This window comes from Bos taurus, chromosome 18, assembly GCF_002263795.3.
Source record: "Bos taurus isolate L1 Dominette 01449 registration number 42190680 breed Hereford chromosome 18, ARS-UCD2.0, whole genome shotgun sequence".
Taxonomy (NCBI): Eukaryota; Metazoa; Chordata; class Mammalia; order Artiodactyla; family Bovidae; genus Bos; species Bos taurus.
The window spans coordinates 55,958,463-55,984,704 of NC_037345.1; the positions used below are offsets into that span (position 1 = coordinate 55,958,463).

At 51.2% G+C, this 26,242-nt stretch overlaps 2 protein-coding genes across 5 annotated transcripts; both read left to right on the top strand.

Moving 5' to 3' along the window:
- Window positions 1–3,112: 3,112 nt before the first annotated feature.
- On the top strand, window positions 3,113–9,660 carry FCGRT (Fc gamma receptor and transporter). Of its 4 annotated transcripts, none has more exons than XM_024977965.1 (7): window positions 3,113–3,242; window positions 4,013–4,099; window positions 4,392–4,640; window positions 4,747–5,022; window positions 7,848–8,117; window positions 8,742–8,858; window positions 9,172–9,660. In XM_024977965.1, exons 1-7 carry the CDS (start codon window positions 3,224–3,226, stop codon window positions 9,249–9,251), a joined length of 1,098 nt encoding a protein of 365 aa, XP_024833733.1. In that variant the 5' UTR covers window positions 3,113–3,223; the 3' UTR covers window positions 9,252–9,660.
- Window positions 9,661–10,130: 470 nt separating this feature from the next.
- RCN3 (reticulocalbin 3) lies at window positions 10,131–18,560 on the top strand. Its single transcript, NM_001046260.1, has 7 exons — window positions 10,131–10,184; window positions 10,616–10,863; window positions 12,651–12,853; window positions 13,870–14,042; window positions 15,366–15,426; window positions 17,562–17,761; window positions 18,004–18,560. The coding sequence occupies exons 2-7, from the start codon at window positions 10,622–10,624 to the stop codon at window positions 18,109–18,111; spliced, it is 987 nt and encodes a 328-aa protein (NP_001039725.1). The 5' UTR covers window positions 10,131–10,184; window positions 10,616–10,621; the 3' UTR covers window positions 18,112–18,560.
- Window positions 18,561–26,242: the final 7,682 nt, after the last annotated feature.

A 26,242-nucleotide genomic window follows, 5' to 3' on the forward strand; every position in this document is an offset into this window, starting at 1 on the left:
AGCAGCCTTGCTGTCATATGTTAGCACTTCCCTGAGTTTTCCATCATCGGAAAACCCTGGAGTTTCGCATTACAGTAGGTCCGAGCTCTGTTGTATTTAACAGAGACCCACAGATTGTTCCAGGGCTGCACATAGATTCTGCTAGAACATTCTAGAAAAGTTTTAGGGACCTATTAAACCTGCCCCGGGTCTTTCACTACCAGCTTCCTTCATTCTGCTGATGCTTCCTGTGCTGGCCCCTGGGGATGCAAGAGTGAGCGAGACAGTGCCAGGGCCTGCCTACCATCTAGTGCAACCCTGGGGACTTTCACCTCATTGAGTGGGAGGGAGGCAGTGTGGGGAACAGGTTACTTCTACGCTCTACTATGTGCCCCGTGCCAAACCTTTGATTCATTGAAGCCTCTCTACCGAAGGAGGTACAATTATCCTACTTCCCAGATGAAACTGAGGAACAGAGAAGCCCACCGGAAAGAGAGGGAGTTTGGTTTCAAACTCTGGTGTGATTGCATCCTTGGGTCAGGAGGGGGCGCTACAGTGCAGGGGAGAGAGGAGGGGTCGATGTTAAGGCGGTGATTCAGGAAGACAGCTCAGAACTGCCAGGGTCTATGTCCCCAGACACCAAGGGCGGCATCATGAGTGAGCTCCCTGTGCTGTTGTTCCAAAGGCACCTTGGTTCGTTTTGAAGTTGGAACTAAGCGCCCATATTTTCATTTCCCACTGGGCTCTGCACATTTCATAACTGTCCTGCTGTTTTCTATTACTTTATCAGGGGCCCCTGGCGATGTGATAGTAGGACCCCACGGAATCTAAAAGGTATAGGCAAAGGGACTTCCCTGGTGGTCCAGTGGTTAGGACTCGGTGCTTTTACTGCTGGGGCCCAAGGTTCAATCCCTGATCAGGGAAACTAAGATCCTGCAAGCTGCATGGCACACCCTGCAAATGCCACCCCACCCCCCCAAAAAAAACATGCATGAGCCGGGATCATTAGAGCATATGAGACAGGCAGCAGATGCTGTAAATGGTCCCTGAAGACACAGAAGGTTCCACGACACTTAGCAGCGATTCCTGGTGGGTATTAAGGGAACTTGAGAGCTTTTTCTTTTGAAGCAAGGAGGAGGAACATTATGAGGAATGTTCAGGTCAGACCTCTGAGAGGCCTCATGGCTAAACCCCGAGGTCATTCTGACAGGAGGAAAGGAAGACCTGAATGGGGACTCTACAGCAGAGCCAAGGGAGGGCACCCTCCATGACTGTGACCATGCTAGACTGGATAGTGTTCCCCAAAGCTGCCTGTGCCCTAGAGCTCCAAAGCCTGTGATTACATGACCTTGTTTAATAAAGGGAACTTTGAAGATGTGATTAAATTCAGGATCTTGTGATGGGGAGATGATCTTGGATTATCCAGGTGGGACCAATGTCATCACAAGCGTCCTTAGAAGAGGGAAGGTCAGCAAGTTCCTGAGAAATGTGGAAAGTTTCTTGCCTGGTTCGCCAGCAATGCAGGAGACAGCAACAGGAGCTGTGGGTTTGATCCCTGGGTAGGGAAGATCCCCTGGAAGAGGAAATGGCAACCCACTCCAGCATTCTTGACTGGCAGAAGCCCATGGACAGAGGAGGCTGATGGGCTACCGTGCACGGGGTTGCAAAGAGTCGGACACAACTAAGCACACACAAGTACATGGTTAAAGACGTGTCGACTTGGCGGGGCCACAGTGCCTGGATGTTTGGTCCAACATTATTCTGGATGTTTCTGTGTGGGTGTTTGGGGGTGAAATTACACTGAAATCAGTGGACTCTGAGTAGAGCCGACCACCCCCCACCATAATGTGGGTGGGCCTCATCCAATCAGTCGAAGGTGGAAGACTGACCTTCCCTCAAGCAAAGGGGAACCCTGCCAGCGGACTGCGTTTAGATTTCATCTGCAAGATGAGCTCTTCTGGGTTTTCCAGATAGCCTGCCTTTGGACTTGAACTGTAATTCTTTCCGGCCACCTCTATCACATTTTGAACTCGCCAAGTCTTCACGATCACGTGTGTCAATTTCTTACACTAAGTCTCTTTCTCTCTATATATACACATCCTGTTGATTCTGTTTTTCCAAGAAACCCTGACTAATATATCATATGACCTAGCAAGTCCACTCCTGGAGAAGGCAATGGCACCCTACTCCAGTACTCTTGCCTGGCAAATCCCATGGACGGAGGAGCCTGGTAGGCTGCAGTCCATGGGGTCGCTGAGGGTCGGACACGACTGAGTGACTTCCCTTTCACTTTTCACTTTCATGCATTGGAGAAGGAAATGGCAACCCACTCCAGTGTTCTTGCCTGGAGAATCCCAGGGACTGGGGAGCCTGGTGGGCTGCCATCTGTGGGGTTGCACAGAGTTGGACACGACTGAAGTGGCTTAGCAGCAGCAGCAGCAACATGCAGGGAAAAAAAATGTAAAAAAACAACAACAACCTTGCAAGAAAATATTTGCAGCAGCATTAGTCATAATAGCCAAAAAAGTGAAAACAACCAAATGTCCATCAGCTGCTAAAGGGATGAACCAAGTGTGGTCAATGCATACGACGGAGTATCATCCAGCCGTGAAGAGGAACGAAGTCCTGCCGCATGCTACCATGTGGCTAAATCTTGAAAACGGCATGCTGGGAAATTCCCTGGCAAACCAGTGGTTAAGACTCTGCATTTTCATTGTGATCTTCTGCAAGTCCTGCGGGGAGGCCAAAAAAAGAAAAACCCCACAGTACACTAAATGAAAGATGCCAGATATAAAATGCCACATTAATTTGAAATGTCCTGAATTGGCAAATCCATGGTGACAGAAAGTAAATTTGTGGTTGCAGGGGCAGGGGGGAGAAGGGACCACTTAATGTGTCTGGGATCTCCTTTGGGATGATGAAAAAGTTCTGGAACTAGATCGTGGTGATGGTTGCACAACATTGTGAGTGCACCAAATGTCACTAATAGTAACTCCTTTGTCTTGGGCACTTTACCACAATAAAACAAGTGAATGGAAGCGTTATAGCAGGAATGTGGGCTGGAAGTGGGAGGCTGGATGATGTCCCAAGTATGGTGTAGAATATTGGGTCTGTGCATTACTGAGGTCATACCAGAAGATATCAAGGAATTGCAGGGGCACTTTAAGAGGCCCCTTGCGGGAGGAAGGAAGAAATGTGGAAGCTGGAGGACTTTTATCACCGCAGGCGTTAGTGACCTTTTCGGATGGGGGGCAGACAAGGAGGTAAGGAGGGGACCCACACAGACCTCCAAATTTGGCACTCGGATAATACTGATTCTCAACTTTGTCATGAATTTGCTGGGTGGCTGACATTCTCAAGATAAGAAAATCAGGGAGCAACAGTGCAAGAGAGAGAAAAAAAAAAAAAAAGACAAAAGTTTCTCGAGAGAGGCAGAGACGGACACTCAGCCAGACCGGGCCCTGGGCCCGGGGTGTGCCCTACAGCTGTAGGGGCGGGGTTGGATATTCCTGGAGTCGAAGAGCCGTCGTCTCTGGACAGGATGTGAGAGAGGAACTGGGGTCTCCAGTCACGGGAGCCGGCTGGGGCCGCAGAGGGAAGGGATCGCGGCTGCCAGTGAGTGAGTCCAGAGCTGGGGCCCCTAGACCGAGGGAGGAGAGGGCCGGGCGCAGGACTCCCGGGTCTCAGGGACTAGGGAGCCGGCGATCTGGACTTTGGGGTCCGAGGGAGGAGGGGACGGAACTCGCGGTCTGAGGGAGGAGGAGGAAGGAGGAGGAGGCGGGGCCGAAGTCTGAGCCAGGAATCTCAGCCTATCCAGGCTCTGTAACTAATTAACCAGCGCGGATCAAATTAGTGGGTGAAAGTTCATCGAGGAGGAGGGCCTTGTCATCCTCCCCGCGGGATCGAGCTCCTCCACCTGCAGCCGCGGGCGAGCTGGGTAGCCGAGCCGAGCCGGGCCTGGCCGGGCCGGGTCAGAGCTGCGGGAGGGGCGGGCCGGGGGTCCGGAGGAGTCACGTGCCCCCTCCCGCCCCAGGTCTCCCACTCAGGATGCGGCTTCCCCGGCCTCAGCCCTGGGGGCTCGGTCTGCTGCTCGTCCTCCTGCCTGGGGCGCTGAGCGCAGGTGAGGGGCTGCCGGGCACGAGGGAGGTGCCAGCCTCCGGGAAATGACCGAAATCCAAGATCCCCAGCTCGAGCAGGGGGACTTCCTTCTCGGCCGCATTTCGTCTGGTTTCCCACGATCTTTTCTCCCTCTGGCGGTCTGTCTGGAAAACACCTGTCCCCTTCTTCCTGGGACTCCGCCCCCCCCCCACCCCGCCAGGGTCTGGCCCCTCTGTCTGGGGTGGGGGTCTTTTCTCTCCCGGGGTGTCTGTCCCATCTAGGTCCCCCGCCCCATCTGCTTTCTTCGCCGGCAGAGAACTATCGCTCGCTCCAGTACCACTTCACCGCCGTGTCGGCCCCCGCAGCGGGGACCCCTGCTTTCTGGGTTTCGGGCTGGCTGGGGCCCCAGCAGTACCTGAGCTACAATAATCTACGGGCGCAGGCTGAGCCCTACGGCGCGTGGGTCTGGGAAAGCCAGGTGTCCTGGTATTGGGAGAAAGAGACCATGGATCTGAGGAACCAGGAGACGCTCTTCCTCGAAGCGCTCCAAGCTTTAGGCGAAGGTGAGACGGGGACTTCCTGGGCGGGGAGCCTGGATCCCGGGTCTGAGGGAGGAGGGGACGGCGGACCCCTGCTCCCGGGCCGCTCATCCGTGTGTGGGCACCCCAGGCCCCTTCACCATGCAGGGCCTGTTGGGCTGCGAGTTGGGCCCTGACAATGTCTCGGTGCCGGTGGCCAAGTTTGCCCTGAACGGCGAGGAGTTCATGATGTTTGACCCCAAGCTGGGCATCTGGGATGGTGACTGGCCTGAGTCCCGGACTGTCAGTATCAAGTGGACGCAGCAGCCAGAGGCGGTCAACAAGGAGAAGACCTTCCTCCTCTACTCCTGCCCACACCGGCTGCTGGGGCATCTGGAGAGGGGCCGGGGCAACCTGGAGTGGAAAGGTGAGCAACCCCTGATCACTGCAGGCCCCCTCCATTCCCAGGGCCTCATCCTCTTCCCCAGCCTCTCCCCGTCGGCGCCCCTGACTCCAGTCCACCCTGCTCGCCCACAATCACGTCTCTGAGGGTCTTCCTCCACCCCTTGTGGTCTCCAGCCCCTCTCCTGCACACAGCCCTCCCGTGGCTCCCAGAGCCTTCGGGGCACGGCTCAGGCCCCTGGCATTGCGATCCCACGTGGCATGGCCTCTGCCCCTCACCTCAGCCTCGCCTGTCTCCATCTGCCCCACTCAGCCAGACACAGTCACCCAGAGCCCCCTGAGCTCGCCCCAGCCCTCCCATTTCTCCACCTTTGCCAGTTTCTCTGGTGCCAGAGGCCACTGGTGTCAGGTTCCACTCTGGCCCTGAGGTTTTTCTCTCGCCTCCTTCAGACGCCCGCAGGACCTTATGTGACCTCCATTCCATCCATCACGTGTCACTCTGAGCTATAATTACAGGCATGTCTAGGGAATTCAAGGGCTGCAGTTTAGAGCTCTTTTGTCCGCAGCCTCTCCAACATTGAGTTTCCTGCTTCTATCTCGGCCCTCAGTTCAGACTCTCCTCCACCCAGGAGTCAGGTGAATGTTTTAAAACATAAATGAGCTCCCATCCCACCCATGCTTAAAACCAGACCACAGATTCACGCTAATCTTGGATGAAAATCCAAACTTGCCTCCGAGGCCTGCAAGCCCTGCATGGTCTGGCTGCTTTCCACCACTGTAATTTCACAATGCCCCCAGTGACACTGGACTTCTCCCTTTCCTCCAGTATGTAAGGTTCTTTCCTCCCTCAGGGCCTTTGCACCAGCTGTTCCCGCTGCCTTTTTTTTTTTTTTTAATTAATTAATTTACTTTTGGCTGTGTCAGGTCATCATTGTGGCAACACTGCAGGCTTCTCTCTAGCTGTGGTGCCCAGATGCAGTTGCCTCACGGCATGTGGGATCTTAGTTCTCGGAGCAGGGATCAAACCCCTGTCCCCTGCATTACAAGGTGGATTCTTAATCTCTGGCCCACCAGAGTAGTCCCCAGTGTTCCCTTTGCTTTTGATGCTCTTTCTTGGGCTCCGGCCAGGACTGGGTCCTTCTCATGCTAAAGGTTTGACCTTGAATGTCCACTCTTCAGTAGGGCCCTCCCTGGCTAAAGGGTGCCCCCCAGTCGTACCCCCATTATTGTCTCTCATGCCCCTGTTTTTTGTCCATTCATTCATTATAGCATCTTTCATTTTTTGTTGTTTTTTTTCTTGAGGTGTGACTTACCTATCTAAAGTACACTGCTCAGGGACTGTCCTGGTGGTTCAGTGGTTAAGACTCTGAGCTCCCAATGCAGGAGGCAAGGGTTCAATCCCTGGTCAGGGAAGTAGACCCACATGCCACACAGTGTGGCCAAAAAAAAAAGTACATGGCTCAATTTTTTTTTTTTGGCTGTGCTACTCAGGGATCAAACCTGTGCCTCCTGCATTGGAAGCACAGTCTTAACCACTGGCCACTAGGAAAGTCCCTGAACCTGGAATTTATCTGTCAAGAAGTTTTATATTATGGATTAAAATTTTTAAATAGTTATAGGACCACTACTCAATTGTAAAATTTCTTCTTGTGTCTGTTCGGGAACATTGTGTCTCTCAGGAATTTGTCAAGTTCATTTAAATTTCAAGTGTGCTGGCTTGAAATTTTTCATATCCTCTATCTATTGAATGACTGTAGGGCCTGTCTTATTTTCCCTCACCACACTTTCATAGCCTGTTTCCCTTTCATTTATTTTAAAAATATTTATTTTTGGCTGTGTCTGGCCTTAGTTGTGGATCTTCCCTTGTGGTGCTCGGGGTCTTCATTTTGACGAGTGGGCTTCTCTCTAATTGTAGGGCATGGGCTCGGTAGTTGCAGTGCTCAGGCTTAGTTGTCCTGCAGCATGTTGGATCTTAGTTCCCCAACCAGGGATCGAACCCATGTCTCCTGCATTGGAAGGCAAATTCTTAATCACTGGACCACCAGCAAACTCCTCCCTTTCATTTACATATACACAAATATTCATTTCTCTGGTAGCTCAGAGAATCTGGTGGTAAAGAATCTGCCTGCAATGCAGGAGACCTGGGTTCTTTGCCTGGGTTGGGAAGATCCCGTAGGGAAGGGAGTGGCTACTTCCGTATTCTTGCCTGGAGAGTCCCATGGACAGAGGAGCCTGATGGGCTACAGTCCATGGGGTCACAGAGAGTTGGACACGACTGAGCAACTAACACTTTGGTCTCTCTTGTTCACTGCTGTATCTCTAGTGTCTGGAAGAGTGCCTGGCACATCCCATGGTAGATGCGTGTGTCATTGTAGGAAGGACTGGAAGAGAGATGGATACCCTTGTGGTGGGCAGGTTGGATATCAGTACCCCTAAGAAGGCCTTTAGGCTCAGGACAGCATAGTGCACGATCAGGTGTAGTATGGGGGCTTCCCAGGTGGCACAGTGGTAAAGAATCCACCTGCCAATGTAGGAGATGTAAGAGACGCAGGTTTGATCCCTGGGTCCGGAAGATCCCCTGGAGTAGGAAATGGCAACCTGCTCCAGTATTCTTGCCTGGAGAGTCCCATAGACAGAGGAACCTGGTGGACTACAGTCCATGAGGTCACAAAGAGTCAGACACGACTGAGCGACTGAGCACACAGCACAGAGCAGCACACGGCACATGGTGAGACCTGCTGGGTAGAGGGGGAGGAATGGAGGCCTCTCTCCATCTCTGCGCAACTCTGGGCCTGGTCCTGGGGGGTCCCTGGGCCTGGGGCTTAGGCCTGTCTGCCTGTTCGTCTGCAGAGCCACCCTCCATGCGCCTGAAGGCCCGACCCGGCAGTCCCGGCTTCTCTGTGCTCACCTGCAGCGCCTTCTCCTTCTACCCACCTGAGCTGAAGCTGCGCTTCCTGCGGAACGGGCTGGCCATTGGCTCTGGTGAGATAGACATGGGCCCCAACGGCGACGGCTCCTTCTACGCCTGGTCATCACTCACAGTCAAGAGTGGCGACGAGCACCACTACCGCTGCGTGGTGCAGCACGCGGGGCTGGCCCAGCCCCTCACGGTGGAGCTGGGTGAGGTCCTCCTGGGGAACTGTGCTCCCGACTTCCGGTTGTCTTTTCTCCCTCTGCTGCAGCAACCCTTCCTGAGTCTGACTGCTTTCTGCCCCACCGCTGCCAGTTCGTCCAAAGCCTGACAGCCTCTTGTCCTGCGTTGCTTGCCTCCCCACGTCTGAGTGCCTTCCATCCTGGTGCTGCTGGCCTCGTTGATTCTGGCCACTCGTTAACTGCTATGGGACGTCCTCCCTAAGTCTGACCACCTTCCGTCCTGCTGCTGCTAGTCTTCAGGGAGTCTGACCATTCGTTGTCTGCTGCTGCCAGGCCTCTATGAGTCTGATGTTTTACTGCTCTGTGCCCACCCCTCCTCTCCAAGTTGGAACACCGCCCACTCTGCTGCTACAGGTCCCTTGACCAGAGTGATTGAGACCCCTCTTGCTACAGCTGGTTCTTATATCCAACCTGGGGGCTTTCTAGATCTAGAACATCCTGGGAGTGGCCTTCCCTTTACCCACACCCACTCCCCACAACCTGGTGCTGGGATCTCTGGGGTTGGGAGGGACTGCGAACCCCCCATCCCCTGTCCTGACTCAGATGTGGCGGAGGGTCCCTTAAATATCTCACAACATTGTCTGACTGCAGAATCACCAGCCAGGACCTCGGTGCCAGTGGTGGGGATCGTCATCGGCTTATTCCTGCTCCTGACAGTGGCTGCGGGAGGAGCTCTCCTGTGGAGAAGGATGAGGAAGGGGCTGCCAGGTGTGGGACAGGAAGAGGGAGGTGCCTCAGAGAGAGGGGTAGAGACCCCCTCCAAAATAGGGAGATTCATTCCTGCAGGGACAGAGGGGGACAGAGACCCAGAGAGAGATGGGGAGAAAGAAAACTGGAGGGGAGAAAGAGACTCAGAGGGGGATAGAAATCCATAGAGTAGGACAGAGACTGAAAAAGACACAGACACACACAAACAACACACACCACACACACACATACACACACACACGTGGGGAGGGGCAGGCAGAGACTTGGAGGATTTCAAAGTTTCTAATGATCTCCCCTGTCCCTCTTTTCTCAGCTCCTTGGATCTCTTTCCGTGGGGAGGATGTAGGGGCCCTCCTGCCCACTCCCGGCCTGTCCAAGGATGGTGAATCTTAGGATAAAAATGCATTCCCAGCAACTGCCGATCATCCCCCATCCTGGCTGTTACCAGCTAATGTCCTCAGGTCCTTTTCATGCTGTGAGACCTCCGGGAATCCTGGTATTTTTGAGCCTCCGGAAGGAGCCCGATGTCCTCCCTCTGGATTTCTCCTCCTGTGATCTGCCTCAGATCCCCCTCCTGATATATATGGTTCTTTTCCAGCTCCACATATAACATGGGTTTGGGCCCGAATCGTTGTGTTCTCATCGTTTCGACTTTTTTAGGGAATTGCGAGGGGGGATAAATGGTGTAAGCCTTGGGCTTCAAATCTCTCCTGAGGCTAACTTGTTGCCATGGTGGAATTTGCCAACTTTATATACCAAGTCATGTATTTTTAATGAATAAATTTCACAAATATTTACTGGATGTTTGTGCCAGGCATTTTGAGGAATTCTTGGCTGGAGTCTGATCTGACTTCTTGGTGTAGCAGAAGAGGTGTTCCCTCCTTGAGGGAAAGGAAAGCCTCCTCTGGCTCCTAGGTTCCCTTCCTAAAACCTGCGGACAAAGGGAAAGAGATTAAAATACATCTCCCGTGAGGCTTTGAAGCTAGAGCAACTGGAGGTGGTCGGGCAGGGCGCCCCGACGCCTGCCGGGAGTTGTAGTTCCCCCGGCCGTGTCTCTCCGGAGTTGCCCACTTCGCCGTCACCGGGAAGGGGCGGGGCCGAGCCTCGCGGGGCCGCGCTTTCCTTTGTGGACGTGGCGAGGGGCGCCCTTGGTCCGCCCTACTCTCTTTGACCCCGCCCCGTAAGGTCCTCAAGAGCGCTCATTGGCTGGGGGGCGGGGCCTCTGCACTTCAGGAGGCGGGGCCTGACTGGAGAGCCGCCAAATTGGGCATCTTTTTGGAGAACGCAGGGTGGAACGTAGAGAGCGAAGTGAAGCTATCTGACCCGGTAAAGGGAGGCGGAGGCGGGTGGCCTGTCCAGGGAGGACGGTTTGGGTCCGCTTGGGTGGAGGATTGGGGACCAGGCTGAAAGCGATGCCCGGGAACCTGCAAGATTTCTCTCTGGCCACGACCCTGCCCTGAACTACGCGTGGGAAGTGCGCCACGTCTCCTGCTTGAATCCTACCCTCTTGGGGTACTTCTCTGGGACTTCCTCAGAGGATTCAGTCCCCACAGCTGGTTAACCTCTGAGAATCCTGCCTTCCTTTCCCCCTTCCTGTCCCTTCTTCAGGCCCAAACTTTGCAACCAGCTACCAGCACTCTGTCCTGTCCTGGATCCCCCCCACCCCCACCCCACACCCCACACCCCGTCCCATCCCTCCCATCCCCTCTCTGTCCTTTCCTCTGTGACCCTGACTCCTAGCCTCCGCCACTCCTCAGGGACTGATGATGTGGCCACCCTCACTTCTGCTGCTGCTGTTACTGCTCAGGCGTGGAGCCCAGGGGAAGCCATCTCCTGACGCCGGCCCTCATGGCCAGGGGAGGGTGCACCACGCGGCCCCCCTGAGCGAAGCCCCTCATGATGACGCTCACGGGAACTTCCAATACGATCATGAGGCTTTTCTGGGACGAGAAGTGGCCAAGGAATTTGACCAACTCACTCCAGAGGAAAGTCAAGCTCGTCTGGGGTAGGAGAGAGATGGAGGGGAAGGAGGATAGTAATTTTCAAGAGGGAGGTTAGGGGAGCCTTCAGTGAGAAGGTGATATTTGAGCCACATGGGTATATGGGGGAATAACATTCAGGCAGAGGGAACTGTAAGTGCAAAGGCCCTGAGGCAGGAGGGGGAATGATGTGCCTGGTGTATCTGAAAAAGGGAGAGGTCTATGTGACTGGAACCCAGTGAGCAGAGGGAGAAAGTAGGAGGTAGTAGCAGAGAGAAGAGAGAGAGATCAGGTTGTGCAGGGCCTTTGGGGCCCCAGTGAGATGAGAGCTATGGAATGGCTCTGAAGGAGGAGGTGAGCCAACTTTGATTTTAACAGGATCCCTCTGGTTGCCATGCAGGGAACAGACTATAGGGAGCAAGAAGTAGAGAGCCCATTGAGGAAGGGACTGCAGTCTTCCAGGTGGGAGATAAGAGACCAGGGTATCCTGACTCAGGGTGGAGATAGCCGTAGTGGTCAGCTATGCTGACTGGAATGTTGTGCATGGATGGAGTTGGATGAAGTAGGCTAATGCGTTTGTGGTCGCGCTTACTACAATGCCCAGCACCGTTCAAAGGGCTTACCAGGCTTAACTCATTTAATCCCAACATCCTCAGTCTGAGGTATGTTCTATTATGTATTCCCATTTTACAGAGGGGGAAACTAAAGCACAGAGAGGTTATATGACGTGTCCACAGTCACACGGCCAGCAAGAAGAGGCAGCAGGATTTGAATCTTAATGTCTGGCTCTAGAGTCCGAGCTCTTAACCACAGCTCGAACCTCTGGGTAGCCGGAGCAGAGCAGAGACAACATAACGCTGGAGGGACGGGTCAGCGACCTAGGCAGGGCCATCTCAAATTGGATTCTGGGGACTGGGTCAAGGGGTTTTGGGATGGAGACAGGAAGAAGGGCTCCGTCAGCGGTCGGGCGAGGACACAGACCAATGACGGGACGTTACCAGGGATGGGACTTGGGAACCGACAGGCGTGGCCTGAGAAAAGGGGCATGAGGTGGTGGCCTAAAGGGGCTTGACCTGAGACAGAGAGGTGTGCAGGATCAGGCTGGAGTTCGGAGAGGAGTGGATGAAGGCCGAGCCCGCCGTGTTGGGGGTGACAGTCATAGGGCAAAGCCTGATAACGGCTAGGAAAAACCAGGCGCAAGAGGAGCATACCTCGGGACTGCAGGGCTATTGGCCTGAGATAGACCCGCGCGGCCAGGGAGGGGGCGGGGAAGAGGGCGGAGCTAGAGGGGCTAGCGGGCCAGAAGATTGGCGGAGCCAGGGAAGGGGGCGGGCCAGAGACGGGGAGCGGTCCGGACCGCGTGTTGCCCTGGCAGTCGGAGTTCAGAGTGAATCTTGGGACAGGGAATCTGCGGGCGATGGGCGCGGTGTGATTCCCTGCCCTCCGTCCCCTCCCAGCTCTTTCAAGTGAGAGATGGAACGTGCGCAGGGTTGAGAGGTGGGGCCAAAGTGGAGGGTTGGACCTGGATTGTCATGGGTCCTTCCCCCACGCCGGCTAGTTGTAGAGCGGAGCGCCAGCCACAGGCCCGCTGCGTCTCGGCAGAGAGGTTATCGCCTTTGGGAGCGGAGCCTGGATTGAGAGGGCGGAGCCCTAAGATGGGAGTGGTCCTGGGATTGACAGACTCCTCCCCCCGGTTTGCCGGCGGGGACAGCATTTTCAGTTCTATATGGGGTTGTGTCTCCAGTGTCTAGAAGAAGGCGGGACCCGGGGTGGGCGGGGTCCGAGACTGACGTGCGCCCACTCCGGCTCGCAGGCGCATCGTGGACCGCATGGACCGCGCCGGGGACGGGGATGGCTGGGTGTCGCTGGCCGAGCTCCGCTCGTGGATTGCACACACGCAGCAGCGGCACATACGGGACTCAGTGAGCGCGGCCTGGAACACGTACGACACAGACCGCGACGGGCGTGTGGGTTGGGAGGAGCTGCGCAACGCCACCTACGGCCACTATGAGCCGGGTACGCGGCGAGAACCGACCCCTGGTCCCCTCACACACCGTGACCCCGACATTTGTGACACCTTCATCCTGAGAACCTCAAGCCACGTTAACCAGATCCCTAACCTTTGACTTCTGACCCTTGACCAGGGCCCACCCCCAATCCCTGATCTCTGGTTTCTCATTCTGACATCCACTGGGTACCTCAGTTTCTTGCCCAGGGACATCTAACCGCCGGAGCCCTATCAACCTGACCTTTGACCTCTGACTTCTCATCCTGAGAACCCCAAAGCCATTTCCTCTGCCTCTGCCTCTGAATTTCCGCCTATCATCACCAGGCCCAAGCCCTCTGCCCCAACATGGCTCTTATCCTCTGGCACCTGAACCCTCACCCCAGCCCCCCTCCAGACTTCTTCACATACCCTCAGGGGTATCGTTCCACACTCAGAGCTGACCCTGACCTTCCTTTGCTCACAGTCTCCCATGACTCCCCAGGGTCCTCAGGCTCACCCAACCTCAGCCCCACATCAGCCCCACCTCAGCCAACCTTCCACTTTCAATTTTCTGCATTTTCTGTCCCAGCTAAATGGATCTTCTGCAGTTCCCCTGAACTCACCATGCTCTGCAAACCTCTGTACTCTGCACATATCATTTCCTTTGCTGAAAATGCTCTTCCCTTCCTCTGTTCCCAGCAAGCTGAGTCAGTAAACTGCACCAGAGTGTGACTTCAGGGCCCAGAGGGCCAGTGTCAACTCACAGTCCATCCTTCCTGACTGCATAACCTTGGGCAAGTGATTTCCTCTCTCTGAGAGTCAGTTTTCTTCATAAAGTGAGGACAAACAAAATAACTCACTGTAGTCGCTTCTTGGGAGAATGAATTGCAGTTTGTAGATAAAGAGCTTAGCACATCATCAGGTCTCACTACAAGGTTAATTACTGTTAATTATTATTAATCGGTGGAGGTCTCCCTGCCGTGATTCCCCTGAGTTAGATCCCTCTATCTTCAAGCCCAGTCCACCAAAACCCCTCCTTCCCCAGGTGAAGAATTTCATGATGTGGAGGATGCGGAGACTTACAAGAAGATGCTGGCTCGGGACGAGCGGCGTTTCCGGGTGGCTGACCAGGATGGGGACTCAATGGCCACTCGGGAGGAGCTGACGGCCTTCTTGCACCCTGAGGAGTTCCCTCACATGCGGGACATTGTGATTGCTGTGAGTGGGGCCTGAGGAATCCGGCTTCTTACCTCCCTTCCCGGGACCTAGGCTTCTGACGCCAAGACTTGCGTCCCAGCGTTTACCTTGGGGGCCCCAGTGCCCACCCTCCATCCCCTAGTGTCTAATATCTCCTAATCTGGCCTCTCCCTTACTTTTCTTTTTTTAATATTTATTTATTTATTTGGCTGCACTGGGTCTTTGTTGCTGCACGTGGGATCTTTAGTTGTTTCCTGAAAACTCTTGGTTGTGGTATGTGGGATCCCATTCCCCGACCAGGGATTGAATGCATGTCCCCTGCATTGGGAGCATGGATTTTTGGCCACTGGGCCACCAGAGAAGTCCCTGGCCTCCCCCTTTCTGTGCTCACATTTGGGATCCAAGCACCCAGGCTACCTTCAGAAAATCACCCCCCTCCATAACTGCCTTAGAGGAGACCCTGTCCAAGCTGAATCCCAGGAAAATTCCGACCCTAGACATGGAGTGTCCACTCTGAGGCCATTTCTGCTTGCCCCCCATCTTCTATTATTTTATGATTTTTTTTTTTTTTTGCCAACTCTGTCTGTATTCTAGAGTGACAGGATTTTTTTTTCTCTTCTCCCTCTTTTTTTTTTCCACTAGACTTTAATCTCTAGAGCCATTTTAGGTTCATAGCAAAGTTGAATGGAAAGTCCAGACATTTCCCCTGTCCCCCTGCCCATGCTAGGGGTAGTTAAATTCTTCCACCTGTTCCACCTGGTGGGGGTTTCAGTATCTTTATTACATTAGACATCTCAAAGGATATTGCTCAGAATATTTTTTTAGTATTTATTTTTATGTATTGGGCTGCGCTGGGTCTTAGTTGTGGCATGCAAACTCTTTTTTTTAAATTAATTTATTACATTTATATTTGGTGGTGCTGGGTCTTCAGTGCTGTGTAGACTTTTCTCTAGTTGCGGTGAGCAGGTCCATTGTCTGCTTGCGGTGAGCAGGCTTCTCATTGCTTCTCTTGTTGTGGAGCGTGGATGTGTGGGCTTCAGTTGTTGGGGCTCCCGGGCTCTAGGCAGGCAGATTCTTTACCACTGAGCCACCAGGGACACCCTCATGCAAACTCTTGGTTGTAGCATGTGGGATCTAGTTCCCCATCCAGGGATCGAACCCGGGTCCCCTACATTGAGAGTGCAGAGTCTTGGCCTCTCGACCACCAGGGACGTCTCTATGGCTCAGAATATTATCTACAGCTCTTGAGAGGAACTTAATGACCAAACTCCTATTATTTTGTCCTGTTTGACTGCTTTCCTCTGTTTCTGCATTTTCTCAGCCCCGATGCCTCTTTCTCCCCAGGAAACCCTGGAGGATCTGGACAGGAACAAAGACGGCTACGTGCAAGTGGAGGAGTACATCGGTGAGTGGGCCAAACTCTCCCCCCGAGGATGCCTGTCCTCTCCCCAGCCAAGGGTAGCAGCTGATACGTATCAGCCGTTAGAACAAAGACCCTCTGGAGTGGAGGCTGCCAGAATCCATTCACCCAAACACTCACGGAGCATCAGCTGTGGGTCAGGCCTGGGGGGCCTTTACCGATGATGTATACTTGCTGGGTTTGGGCACATTTTTTTTAATTATGTATTTTTCTATTTATTTTTGGCGGTGCTGGGTCTTTGTGGCTGTGTAGACTTTTCTCTAGTTGCGGAGAGCGTGGGGGCTACTCTCTAGTTGCGGTGCACGAGCTTCCTATTGCGGTGGCTTCTCTTATTATCGAGCACAGGCTGTAGGGCATGGGGGCTTCACTAGCTGCGTCACAAAGGCTCTAGAGCTCAGGCTCAGTAAATGTGGTGCACAGGCTTAGTTTCCTCGGGGCATATGGGATCTTCCCAAATCGGGAATCAGACCTATGACTCCTGCACTGGCGAGCAGATTCTTTACCACTGAGCCACCAGGGAAGCCCTCCAGCAAATCTTGATCAAACACCCACTGGGTGCCAGGCCCAGAAAACATTTATTGACTTCCTTTGGTGTGCCAGACCAGAAAAGCATGTATCAAGCACCTACCGTGCGCCTCAGTTTCCTCATCTTGTAAATGGAGATAATAGACCACCTACCATGTAGGAGCTATATATATAGTCAACCCAAATGCCCATCAATGGATGAATGGGTAAACAGGAGGGGATCCAGCCAGGCCATGGAATACTGTTCAGCTGTAAAAAAGAATGAAGCACCATCCATATAACAATGTGGATCAACCTTGAGAACATCAGGCCAAGTGAAAGAAGCAGACATAAAAAGCCACATCGTACGTGATCCCATTTATCTGAAATGTCTAGAGTAGGAAAATCCATTGTGATAGAAATCAGATAATCGGTTTCCAGGGGGCTGGAGGGAGGGAGGAATAGGGAGTAACTCCCGAATGGGCACAGGTGTCTTTTGGGGAAATGAAGATGTTCTGGAACTAGAGGGAGGGGGTGACTGCACACTGAGAATGTGCTAAGTGTCACTAATGGTGAATCTTAGGTTGTCGGCTTTTTACCACAATTCCAAGAAAAAAAAAAGAACCCCATGTAACTTCCAGTTACTGTGGTCATCATTTCCCATAAGAAATGATGACTGGGACTTCTCTGGGGGTACAGTGGTTAGGACTGGGCGCTTTCACTTCCATGGCCACAGGTTCAGATCATGGTTGGGGAACTAAGATTCTGCAAGCCGTGAGGTGTGGCAGGAAAAAAGAAAAGCCTGAAGGTTAACTGGGTAATTGTGTGCCCAGCACCTGCTCCATTATTTTTTTCCCCTGCTTGCTCCATCTTTGATGACATCTCTAAGACAGCTCCCTGGTTCAAACCCTGAGGAGAAGAAAGCATTCTGTCCTAATTATGGTGGCTTTGTGTCTGGTATAAAAAAAGACTTGTCTGCTTGTAATGTCTTCCAGATCTATCTGTGGGCCCTTGGGGTGAAGGGTTTTGCAAACATTTACAAATGATTGCCACAAAGGAGGGGCTCCTAGAATCTTGAGGGATGTTCTGGATGTGGTGAGCTGTTCATAGTGTAGATTCAGAAGATCACCTATAAAAATTTTCACTCATTCCTCCTTCACATTCCTCCCCCACATGAGCACCTACCATGTGCTAAGCAGTGCACACTCTTGTGTCACGGGTGTATCAACCAAGTGGATGGATGATTCAATCAATCGAACGACCAATCCATCAGTGCAGTCAGTTTCAAGTGTAGCATAGGGATCACTGGAGAAGGGCATGGCAACCCACTCCAGTATTCTTGCCTGGAGAACCCCATGAACAGAGGAACCTGGTGGGCTACAGTCCATGGGGTCTCAAAGAGTCAGATACGACTGAAGCAACTTAGCACTCACAGCATGCATGCATAAGAGATCAGCTGTAAATCAGGTTTGTTCCTAATCAGATTTAAACAGAAGAGGAAATTAAGGCAAAGGACAGTGAAAGGCCCGGGATCCGGAAATGTCAGAACCAGGCTGGGAGGTCCCGGGAACCGCCCCTGATGTCACCCCTTCTCGCCCCCGACTCCCCCATCCCAGCTGACCTGTACACGGCGGAGCCCGGGGAGGAGGAGCCAGCCTGGGTGCAGACCGAGCGGGAGCAGTTCCGGGACTTCCGGGATCTGAACAAGGACGGGAAGCTGAACGGGAGTGAGGTGGGCCACTGGGTGCTGCCCCCCGCCCAGGACCAGCCCCTGGTGGAGGCCAACCACTTACTGCACGAGAGCGACACGGACAAGGTGCGCGGACGGGGCCAGCTGGCGGGTGGGTGGGATGCGCAGAAATGACCAAAACCCGGGCCTGGGGCTTTGGGGTTCTTGTTTGCAGAAAGGAAGAGGGACAGAAAGTTTGAGATGGGGAGGGAGAAGAGAGGGGGACAGGGACTTAGAGGGCGATGGAGATAGGGAGGCCATCCTTAGTTTCAGGGACGAGCCTCCCGGATGGGGTCCATTGCCAGTCCCCTGACCTCTGACCCCCTCAGGACGGGCGTCTGAGCAAGGCTGAGATCCTGGGCAACTGGAACATGTTCGTGGGCAGCCAGGCCACCAACTATGGCGAGGATCTGACACGGCACCACGACGAGCTCTGAGCCCCATGAGCCCACTGCCGCCTTGTCGCCCCACGGGCTGACCTGGGGCGCCCCAGTGGCCAGGCCCCCACCTGTCCAGCCCTGCAGGAGGTGGACACCGACCTCAGTGTCCCCCTGCCCCTGGGCGCTCCACGGACTCACCACTGGGTCAACTTCTTTCCCTGAGACACTGCAGCCCCTCCCAGCTCCCCAAAGGGGCTCACAGGCCCAAATGATGAGATGAGGGATCACCCCTTTCTCACTGGCAGAGTCTCCCAGCCCAGACCAAGGCCCCCCGACATCAGGCTCAGCCTCCAAAGGCCTCCACTAACCCCCCAGCTCCAAATCTGAGCTTCATCCCACACAACGGAGAAACACACCCCTGGGTGCCCTGAACTTGCCCCCAGCACCTGCCCAAAGGATGTCTCTTCTCTGCCAGGGAGGCAATAAAATCCAGTGCTGGGGCCTCAGCTGCGTGTCTCTCTGAAGGGGGGACAGGGGCCTCGGGGGCTGTGACTGGAAGAGGAACGTGTTGGGAGTTGGGGGACTGCTGTGGGCTGAAGGAAGGGACTAGGCATTTGAAGAGGGGGCTCTAGGGGTTGGGCAGGGTTTGAGGTTGTTCCTTAAATTATACATAATGACCCATCTCGGGGAACCCTGCCTCCCAGGTTATTGTTCGGTTGCTCAGTCGTGTCTGACTCTTTGCCACCCCATGGACTACAGCATGCCAGGCTTCCCTGTCCTTCACTGTCTCCCAGAGATTGCTCAAACTCATGTCTATTGAGTTGGTGATGCCATCCAACCATCTCATCCGCTATCATCTCCTTCTCCTGCCCTCAGTCTTTCCCAGCATCAGGGTCTTTTCTAGTGAGTCAGCTCTTTGCATCAGTGGCCAAAGTATTGGAGCTTCAGCTTCAGCATCAGTCCTTCCAATGAATATTCAAGATTCATTTCCTTTAGGACTGACTAGTTTGATCTCTTTGCAGTCCAAGGGACTCTCCAGAGTCTTCTCCAGCACCACATTTTGAAAGCATCAATTCCTCAGTGCTCAACCTTCTTTATGGTCCAACTCCCACATCCATACATGACTACTGGAAAAGCCATAGCTTTGACTAGACGGACTTTTGTCAGCAAAGGGATGTCTCTGCTTTTTAATATGCTCTCTAGGGTTGTCATAGCCTCCCAGATACTGAGCATTAAGCCAGAATACCTGTGTAACTCATGGGAAACCTACCTAGGTTCACCTGTGGGTGATTGTGGGAAGGAAGAAATGAACACATCCCCTCCAGGCTCTGACCCAGAACCCGGACCTGCTCTCTCCCCTCTTAGTATAAAAGAAGTCTGAATTCTAACTCAGAGAAAATGGTTCTTTGAGACACACTAGTCCACCACCTTCTTGGTCTGCTGACTTTGTGAATAAAGTCACTATTCTTTGCCCTGACAACTCATCTCTGATTTATTGGCCTGTTGTGGGAGGAGCAGTACCAGTTTTGGCAAAGCCAACTGGGAGCCTCCTTGCTCCTAGCCAACCCACCCCTGTTAGGGAATTTTGGGGTAAATCCCTAGCAGCTGTGAGACCACTTGTCCTGAGGATCTTCCCTTCAGAATCCCCCAAAGCAACACCAGCTGCCCCATCGCTTGGCAGTTGGAGCAAGAAATTGACCTGTGGGAGCCGCTGGGTTCCATACAACAGGGCAAGTCATTTCCGGAGGAAACTTTTCTTCCAGGTGGGGCTTTTTCCCTCCAGAATAAGCCAGTTTGTTTTGTGTTGAAGTGGGGTACCCTGTTGGAGAGAGGCAATGATTGCTGAACTTTTCCCTGAATTGTGAACCGGTTTGTCTGATGCTGGCGTTTGTGTGTGCTGTGTGCGTTTTATTTTTTCTTGTGTTTCTGTCTCTGCAAATTGAGGAATGTTCCGACTATCCCTAAAGAAAACCCTCTAGGGCACATCTTGGGTAGATGATCTGATTACAGCTACAAACCCATGACTGAGAGGCACATAATACTTAATGCGTAACAATGTGTGACCACAGTACCTGTTAGGATCTCCACAAGAGGGTTGGGGAGGGGTCATCTTGGGACTCTGTGCCCCGTGTACCATCACCTTTGCTGTGTTAATTCCATCATCTGCAGTCTCCTGGGTCATTGGTCTGGATACAGCAGCTCTCCAAGGAGTCACATTGCCCAGGGGTTGAGTTGATGGTTCTTGTGATACGTAAAACCTCGAGGCCAAACTTGAGGATTTATTTAGAGTTCTGCTTGTGGTCTGGGGTTTTTAATTTCATTTTGCTTTGGTACCATTTCTTTATTTACACACTGATGTCAAATGGAGGAAAGGAAGACAGACACAGATACACATATACAGACACACTTGCTGATACACACACAAACACCTGTCCATCCCTGTCCCAAACTGGGAGAAGAGAAAGGTTTTACTTGGATCCTAAAATCACTAAAGGAATTATCCCAGAATTCAGCCCACTTGGTGGATGCCAAGGCCAAAAGTCATCTTTTAATGGTTAGAGATGCTCAATTGCTATGTATGGTTTTACAGGAGTCTTTGAATGGCTCTGTAGCTATTCTGTGGTGAAGCAAGGAAGAGTAATGGAATTATCTAGGTGCAAGCATTTGTATATGACATCAGGGTGAGAAAAAGACAGTTGTCACTTAATGGTAATAGAAACCCAAGAGAATATCTATCATACAGGAAGAAAAGGAAGGGAGCGAGTTGACACAGAGTTGACACAAAGTCAGTCTGTCCACTGAGGATCAGCACATAGGCTTTACTCAAATGCCTTAAGCTGTGGGAAATTTCAGATACCAGCTTGTGCATGTGGACAGCTTTTTTTTCAGGACAAGTGGAGGCATTTCCCACCCAGACAGAAAAAGCCTCTGAAGTGGTGAAAACCCTCCTTAAAGAAATTATTCCCCAATTAAGATTACCTTACAGCCTTCAATTTTCTTGGGCTCCAAAATCACTGCAGATGTTGACTGCAGCCATGAAATTAAAGACACTTTCACTTTGGGGGGGAAAAAAATGACAAACCTAGACAGCATATTGAAGAAGGCAATGGCACCCCACTCCAGTACTCTTGCCTGGAAAATCCCATGGATGGAGGAGCCTGGTAGGCTGCAGTCCATGGGGTCGCTAAGAGTTGGACACGACTGAGCGACTTCACTTTCACTTTTCACCTTCGTGCATTGGAGGAGGAAATGGCAACCCACTCCAGTGTTCTTGCCTGGAGAATCTCAGGGACGGCGGGGCCTCGTGGGCTGCCGTTTATGGGGTCGCACAGAGTCAGACATGACTGAAGTGACTTAGCAGCAGCAGCAGCAGCAGACAGCATATTAAAAGTCAGACATAACTTTTCTGATGAAAGTTCATATAGCCAAAGCTCTGCAAGGAAATCCAACCAGTCCATCCTAAAGGAGATCTGTCCTGGGTGTTCATTGGAAGGGCTGATGCTGAAGCTGAAACTCCAATACTTTGGCCACCTCATGCGAAGAGTTGACTCATTGGAAAAGACTGATGCTGGGAGGGATTGGGGGCAGGAGGAGAAGGGGACGACAGAGGATGAGATGGCTGGATGGCATCACTGACTCGATGGACGTGAGTTTGAGTGAACTCCGGGAGTTGGTGATGGACAGGGAGGCCTGGAGTGCTGTAATTCATGGGGTTGCAAAGAGTCGGACACGACTGAGTGACTGAACTGAACTGAACTGAATGGTTTTTCCAGTAGTCATGTACCGATGTGAGAGAATATAAAGAAGGCTGAGTGCTGAAGAACTGATGCTTTCGAATTGTGGTGCTGAAGAAGCCTCTTGAGAGTCCCTTGGACTGCAAGGGGATTAAACCAGCCCATCTTAAAGGAAATCAGTCCTGAATATTCACTGGAAGAACTGATGCTGAAGCTGAAGCTCCAGTACTTTGGTCACCTGATGCGAACAGCTGACTCATTGGAAAAGATCCTGATGCTGGGAAAGACTGAAGGCAAAAGGAGAAGAGGGTGGCAAAGGATGAAATGGTCAGATAGCATCACTGACTCAATGGATGTGAGTTTGAGCAAACTCTGGGAAATAGTGAAGGACAGGGAAGCCTGGTATGCTGCAGTCCATGGGGTGGCAAAGAGTTGGACACGACTTAGCAACTGAACAACAACTTCCTTCAAAGGGACAGTGTCCTTGCTCTTGTCTCCAGTGTAACCAAACATATCTAAAGGATTACAAATCAATTGGAAAGTATATTCGTCCTGGAGATTACAATTAACAGGAAAAGCTGAGAAAATGAATCCTATGTTAAAGAGGAGCATTAGTAAAATATGTCATGAGACTAATTTAACTTTGGGTTAGGCCTAGACAGTAATTGTTTTGTCTTACCCAGAGTTTATAATTGTTACCTGTTGGAGGGTTGGAATTTTTTAATCTCTGTGGCTCAAAGCTTTTAATTATAACACACTGCCCCCTAGTGGCGGAAGGTGGAGACTCTGTTTAGGAAGTTCAGTTCACTTCAGTTGCTCAGTTGTGTGCGACCCTTTGTCACCCCATGGACTACAGCACGCCAGGCTTCCCTGTCCATCACCAACCCCCAGAGCTTGCTCAACCTCATATCCATGGAGTCAGTGATGCCATCCAACCATCTCATCCTCTGTCGTCCCCCTTCTCCTCCGCCTTCAATCTTTCCCAGCATCTGGGTCTTTTCTAATGAGTTAACTCTTTGCATCAGGTGGCCAAGTATTGAAGCTTCAGCATCAGTCCTTCTGATGAATATTCAGGACTGATTTCCTTTAGGATGGACTGGTTGCATCTCCTTGCACTCTAAGGCACTCTCAAGAGTCTTCTGCAACATCACAGTTCAAAAGCATCAATTCTTCGGCCCTCAGCTTTCTTTATGGTCCAACTCTCACATCCATACATGACTACTGGAAAAGCCATAGGTTTGACTAGATGGACCTTTGTCAGCAATGTCTCTGCTTTTTAATATGCTGTCTAGGTTGGTCATAGCTTTTCTTCCAAGGAGCAAGTGTCTTAATTTCATGGCTGCAGTTACCATCTGCAGTGATTTTGAAGCCCAAGGAAATAAAATCTGTCACCGTTTCCATCATTTCCCCATCTGTTTGCCATGAAGTAATGGGTCAGATGCCATGATCTTAGTTTTTTGAATGTTGAGTTTTAAGTCAGCTTTTTCACTCTCCTCTTTCACTTTCACCAAGAGGCTCTTTAGTTCCTCTTCACTTTTGACCAAAAGGGTGGTGTCGTCTGCATATCTCAGGTTATTGGTACTTCTCCCATATAGGAAGGAGTAGGGCAGATTTGTAGCTTTTTGAGAGCTGCATGGCTACTTGATGCAAAGAGAAGAACCGACTCATTGGAAAAGACCCTGATGCTGGGAAAGATTGAGGGCAGGAGAAGGGGGTAACAGAGGATGAGATAGTTGGATGGCATCACCAACTCAATGGACATGAGTTTGAGACTGCTCCAGGAGATAGTGAAGGGCAGGGAAGCCTGGCGTGCTGCAGTTCATGGGGTCACAGAGTCAGACACAGCTGAGCGATTGAACAACACTGTTTTAAAACTTTTTTTTTTTTTTAATCAAAACAATAGACATAGCAACAAATTTGTAGGGAACAAATTATGATTAAAAGCTGCCCAGGGACTTCCCTGGCGGTCCAGCTGTTGAGATGCCACACTTCCAAGGCAGGTGGCTTTAATTAGTCACTACCCAATTCCCTCCTCCCTTCAGTCACTCAGTCGTGTCCGACTCTTTGTGACCCCATGGACTTCAGCACTCCAGGCCTCCCTGTCTATCACCAGCTCCCAGAGTTTACTCAAACTCATGTCCATTGAGTCAGTGATGCCATCCAACCATCTCATCCTCTGTCACCCCCTTCTTGTCCTGCCCTCAATCTTTCCCAGCATCAGGGTCTTTTCAAATGAGTCAGTTCTTCGCAAACCATTCAATATCACAGTAATCCAAGCCTATGCTGAAGAAGCTGAAGTTGAACAGTTCTATGAAGACCTACAAGACCTTTTAGAACTAACACCCCAAAAAGATGTCCTTTTCATTATAGGGGACTGGAATGCAAAAGTAGGAAGTCAAGAAACACCTGGAGTAACAGGCAAATTTGGCCTTGGAGTACAGAATGAAGCAGGGCAAAGGCTAATAGAGTTTTGCCAAGAGAACGCACTGGTCATACCAAACACCCTCTTCCAACAACACAAGAGAAGACTCTACACATGGACATCGCCAGATGGTCAACACCGAAATCAGACTGATTATATTCTTTGCAGCCAAAGATGGAGAAGCTCTATACAGTCAGCAAAAACAAGACCAGGAGCTGACTGTGGCTCGGATCATGAACTCCTTATTACCAAATTCAGACTTAAATTGAAGAAAGTGGGGAAAACCACTAGATTATTCAGGTATGACCTAAATCAAATCCCTTATGATTATACAGTGGAAGTGAGAAATAGATTTAAGGGACTAGATCTGATAGTGCCTGATGAACTATGGACAGAGGTTCCTGACATCGTACAGGAGACAGGGATCAAGACCATCCCCATGGAAAAGAAATGCAAAAAAGCAAAATGGCGGTCTGAGGAGTCCTTACAAATAGCTGTGAAAAGAAGAGAAGTGAAAAGCAAAAGAGAAAAGGAAAGATATAAGCATCTGAATGCAGAGTTCCAAAGAAGAGCAAGGAGAGATAAGAAACCCTTCCTCAACGATGAATACAAAGAAATAGAGGAAAACAACAGAATGGGAAAGACTAGAGATCTCTTCAAGAAAATTAGAGATACCAAGGGAACATTTCATGCAAAGATCGGCTCCATAAAGGACAGAAATGGTATGGACCTAACAGAAGCAGAAGAGATTAAGAAGAGGTAGCGAGAATACACAGAAGAACTGTACAAAAAAGAGCTTCACAACCCAGATAATCACAATGGTGTGACCATTCACCTAGAGCCAGACATCCTGGAATGTGAAGTCAAGTGGGCCTTAGAAAGCATCACTATGAACAAAGCTAGTGGAGGTGATGGAATTCCAGTGGAGCTATTTCAAATCCTGAAAGATGATGCTGTGAAAGTGCTGCACTCAATATGCCAGCAAATTTGGAAAACTCAGCAGTGGCCACAGGACTGGAAAAGGTCAGTTTTCATTCCAATCCCAAATAAAGGCAATGCCAAAGAATGCTCAAATTACCACACAATTGCACTCATCTCACACGTTAGTAAAGTCATGCTCAAAATTCTCCAAGCCAGGCTTCAGCAATATGTGAACCGTGAACTTCCAGATGTTCAAGCTGGCCTTACAAAAGGCAGAGGAACCAGAGATCAAATTGCCAACATCCGCTGGATCATGAAAAAAGCAAGAGAGTTCCAGAAAAACATCTATTTCTGCTTTATTGACTATGCCAAAGCCTTTGACTGTGTGGATCACAATAAACTGTGGAAAATCCTGAAAGAAATGGGAATACCAGACCACCTGACCTGCCTCTTGAGAAACCTATATGCAGGTCAGGAAGCAACAATTAGAACGGGACATGGAACAACAGACTGGTTCCAGATAGGAAAAGGAGTACGTCAAGGTTGTATATCGTCATCCTGCTCATTTAACTTATATGCAGAGTACATCATGAGAAATGCTGGGCTGGAAGAAGCACAAGCTGGAATCAAGATTGCCGGGAGAAATATCAATAACCTCAGATATGCAGATGACACCACCCTTATGGCAGAAAGTGAAGAGGAACTCAAAAACCTCTTGATGAAAGTGAAAGAGGAGAGTGAAAAAGTTGGCTTAAAGCTCAACATTCAGAAAACTAAGACCATAGCATCTGGTCCCATCGCTTCATGGCAAAGAGATGGGGAAACAGTGGAAACAGTGTCAGACTTTATTTTGGGGGGCTCCAAAATCACTGCAGATGGTGATTGCAGCCATAAAATTAAAAGACGCTTACTCCTTGGAATGAACGTTATGACCAACCTAGATAGCATATTGAAAAGCAGAGATGTTATTTTGCCAACAAAGGTCTGTCTAGTCAAGGCTATGGTTTTTCCAGTGGTCATGTATGGATGTGAAAGTTGGACTGTGAAGAAAGTTGAACGCCGAAGAATTGATGCTTTTGAACTGTGGTGTTGGAGAAGACTCTTGAGAACC

Bases quoted from the DNA above. Each gene is read 5' to 3' on its own strand.
- FCGRT (XM_024977965.1), top strand. The intron at 5,023-7,847 runs GTGAGCAACCCC...GTTCGTCTGCAG, and splicing joins GGGCAACCTGGAGTGGAAAG to AGCCACCCTCCATGCGCCTG. The intron at 8,859-9,171 runs GTGTGGGACAGG...CTCTTTTCTCAG, and splicing joins GATGAGGAAGGGGCTGCCAG to CTCCTTGGATCTCTTTCCGT.
- RCN3 (NM_001046260.1), top strand. From the start codon at position 10,622: ATGATGTGGCCACCCTCACTTCTGCTGCTGCTGTTACTGCTCAGGCGT. The intron at 10,864-12,650 runs GTAGGAGAGAGA...TCCGGCTCGCAG, and splicing joins GAAAGTCAAGCTCGTCTGGG to GCGCATCGTGGACCGCATGG. The intron at 15,427-17,561 runs GTGAGTGGGCCA...CCCCCATCCCAG, and splicing joins GCAAGTGGAGGAGTACATCG to CTGACCTGTACACGGCGGAG.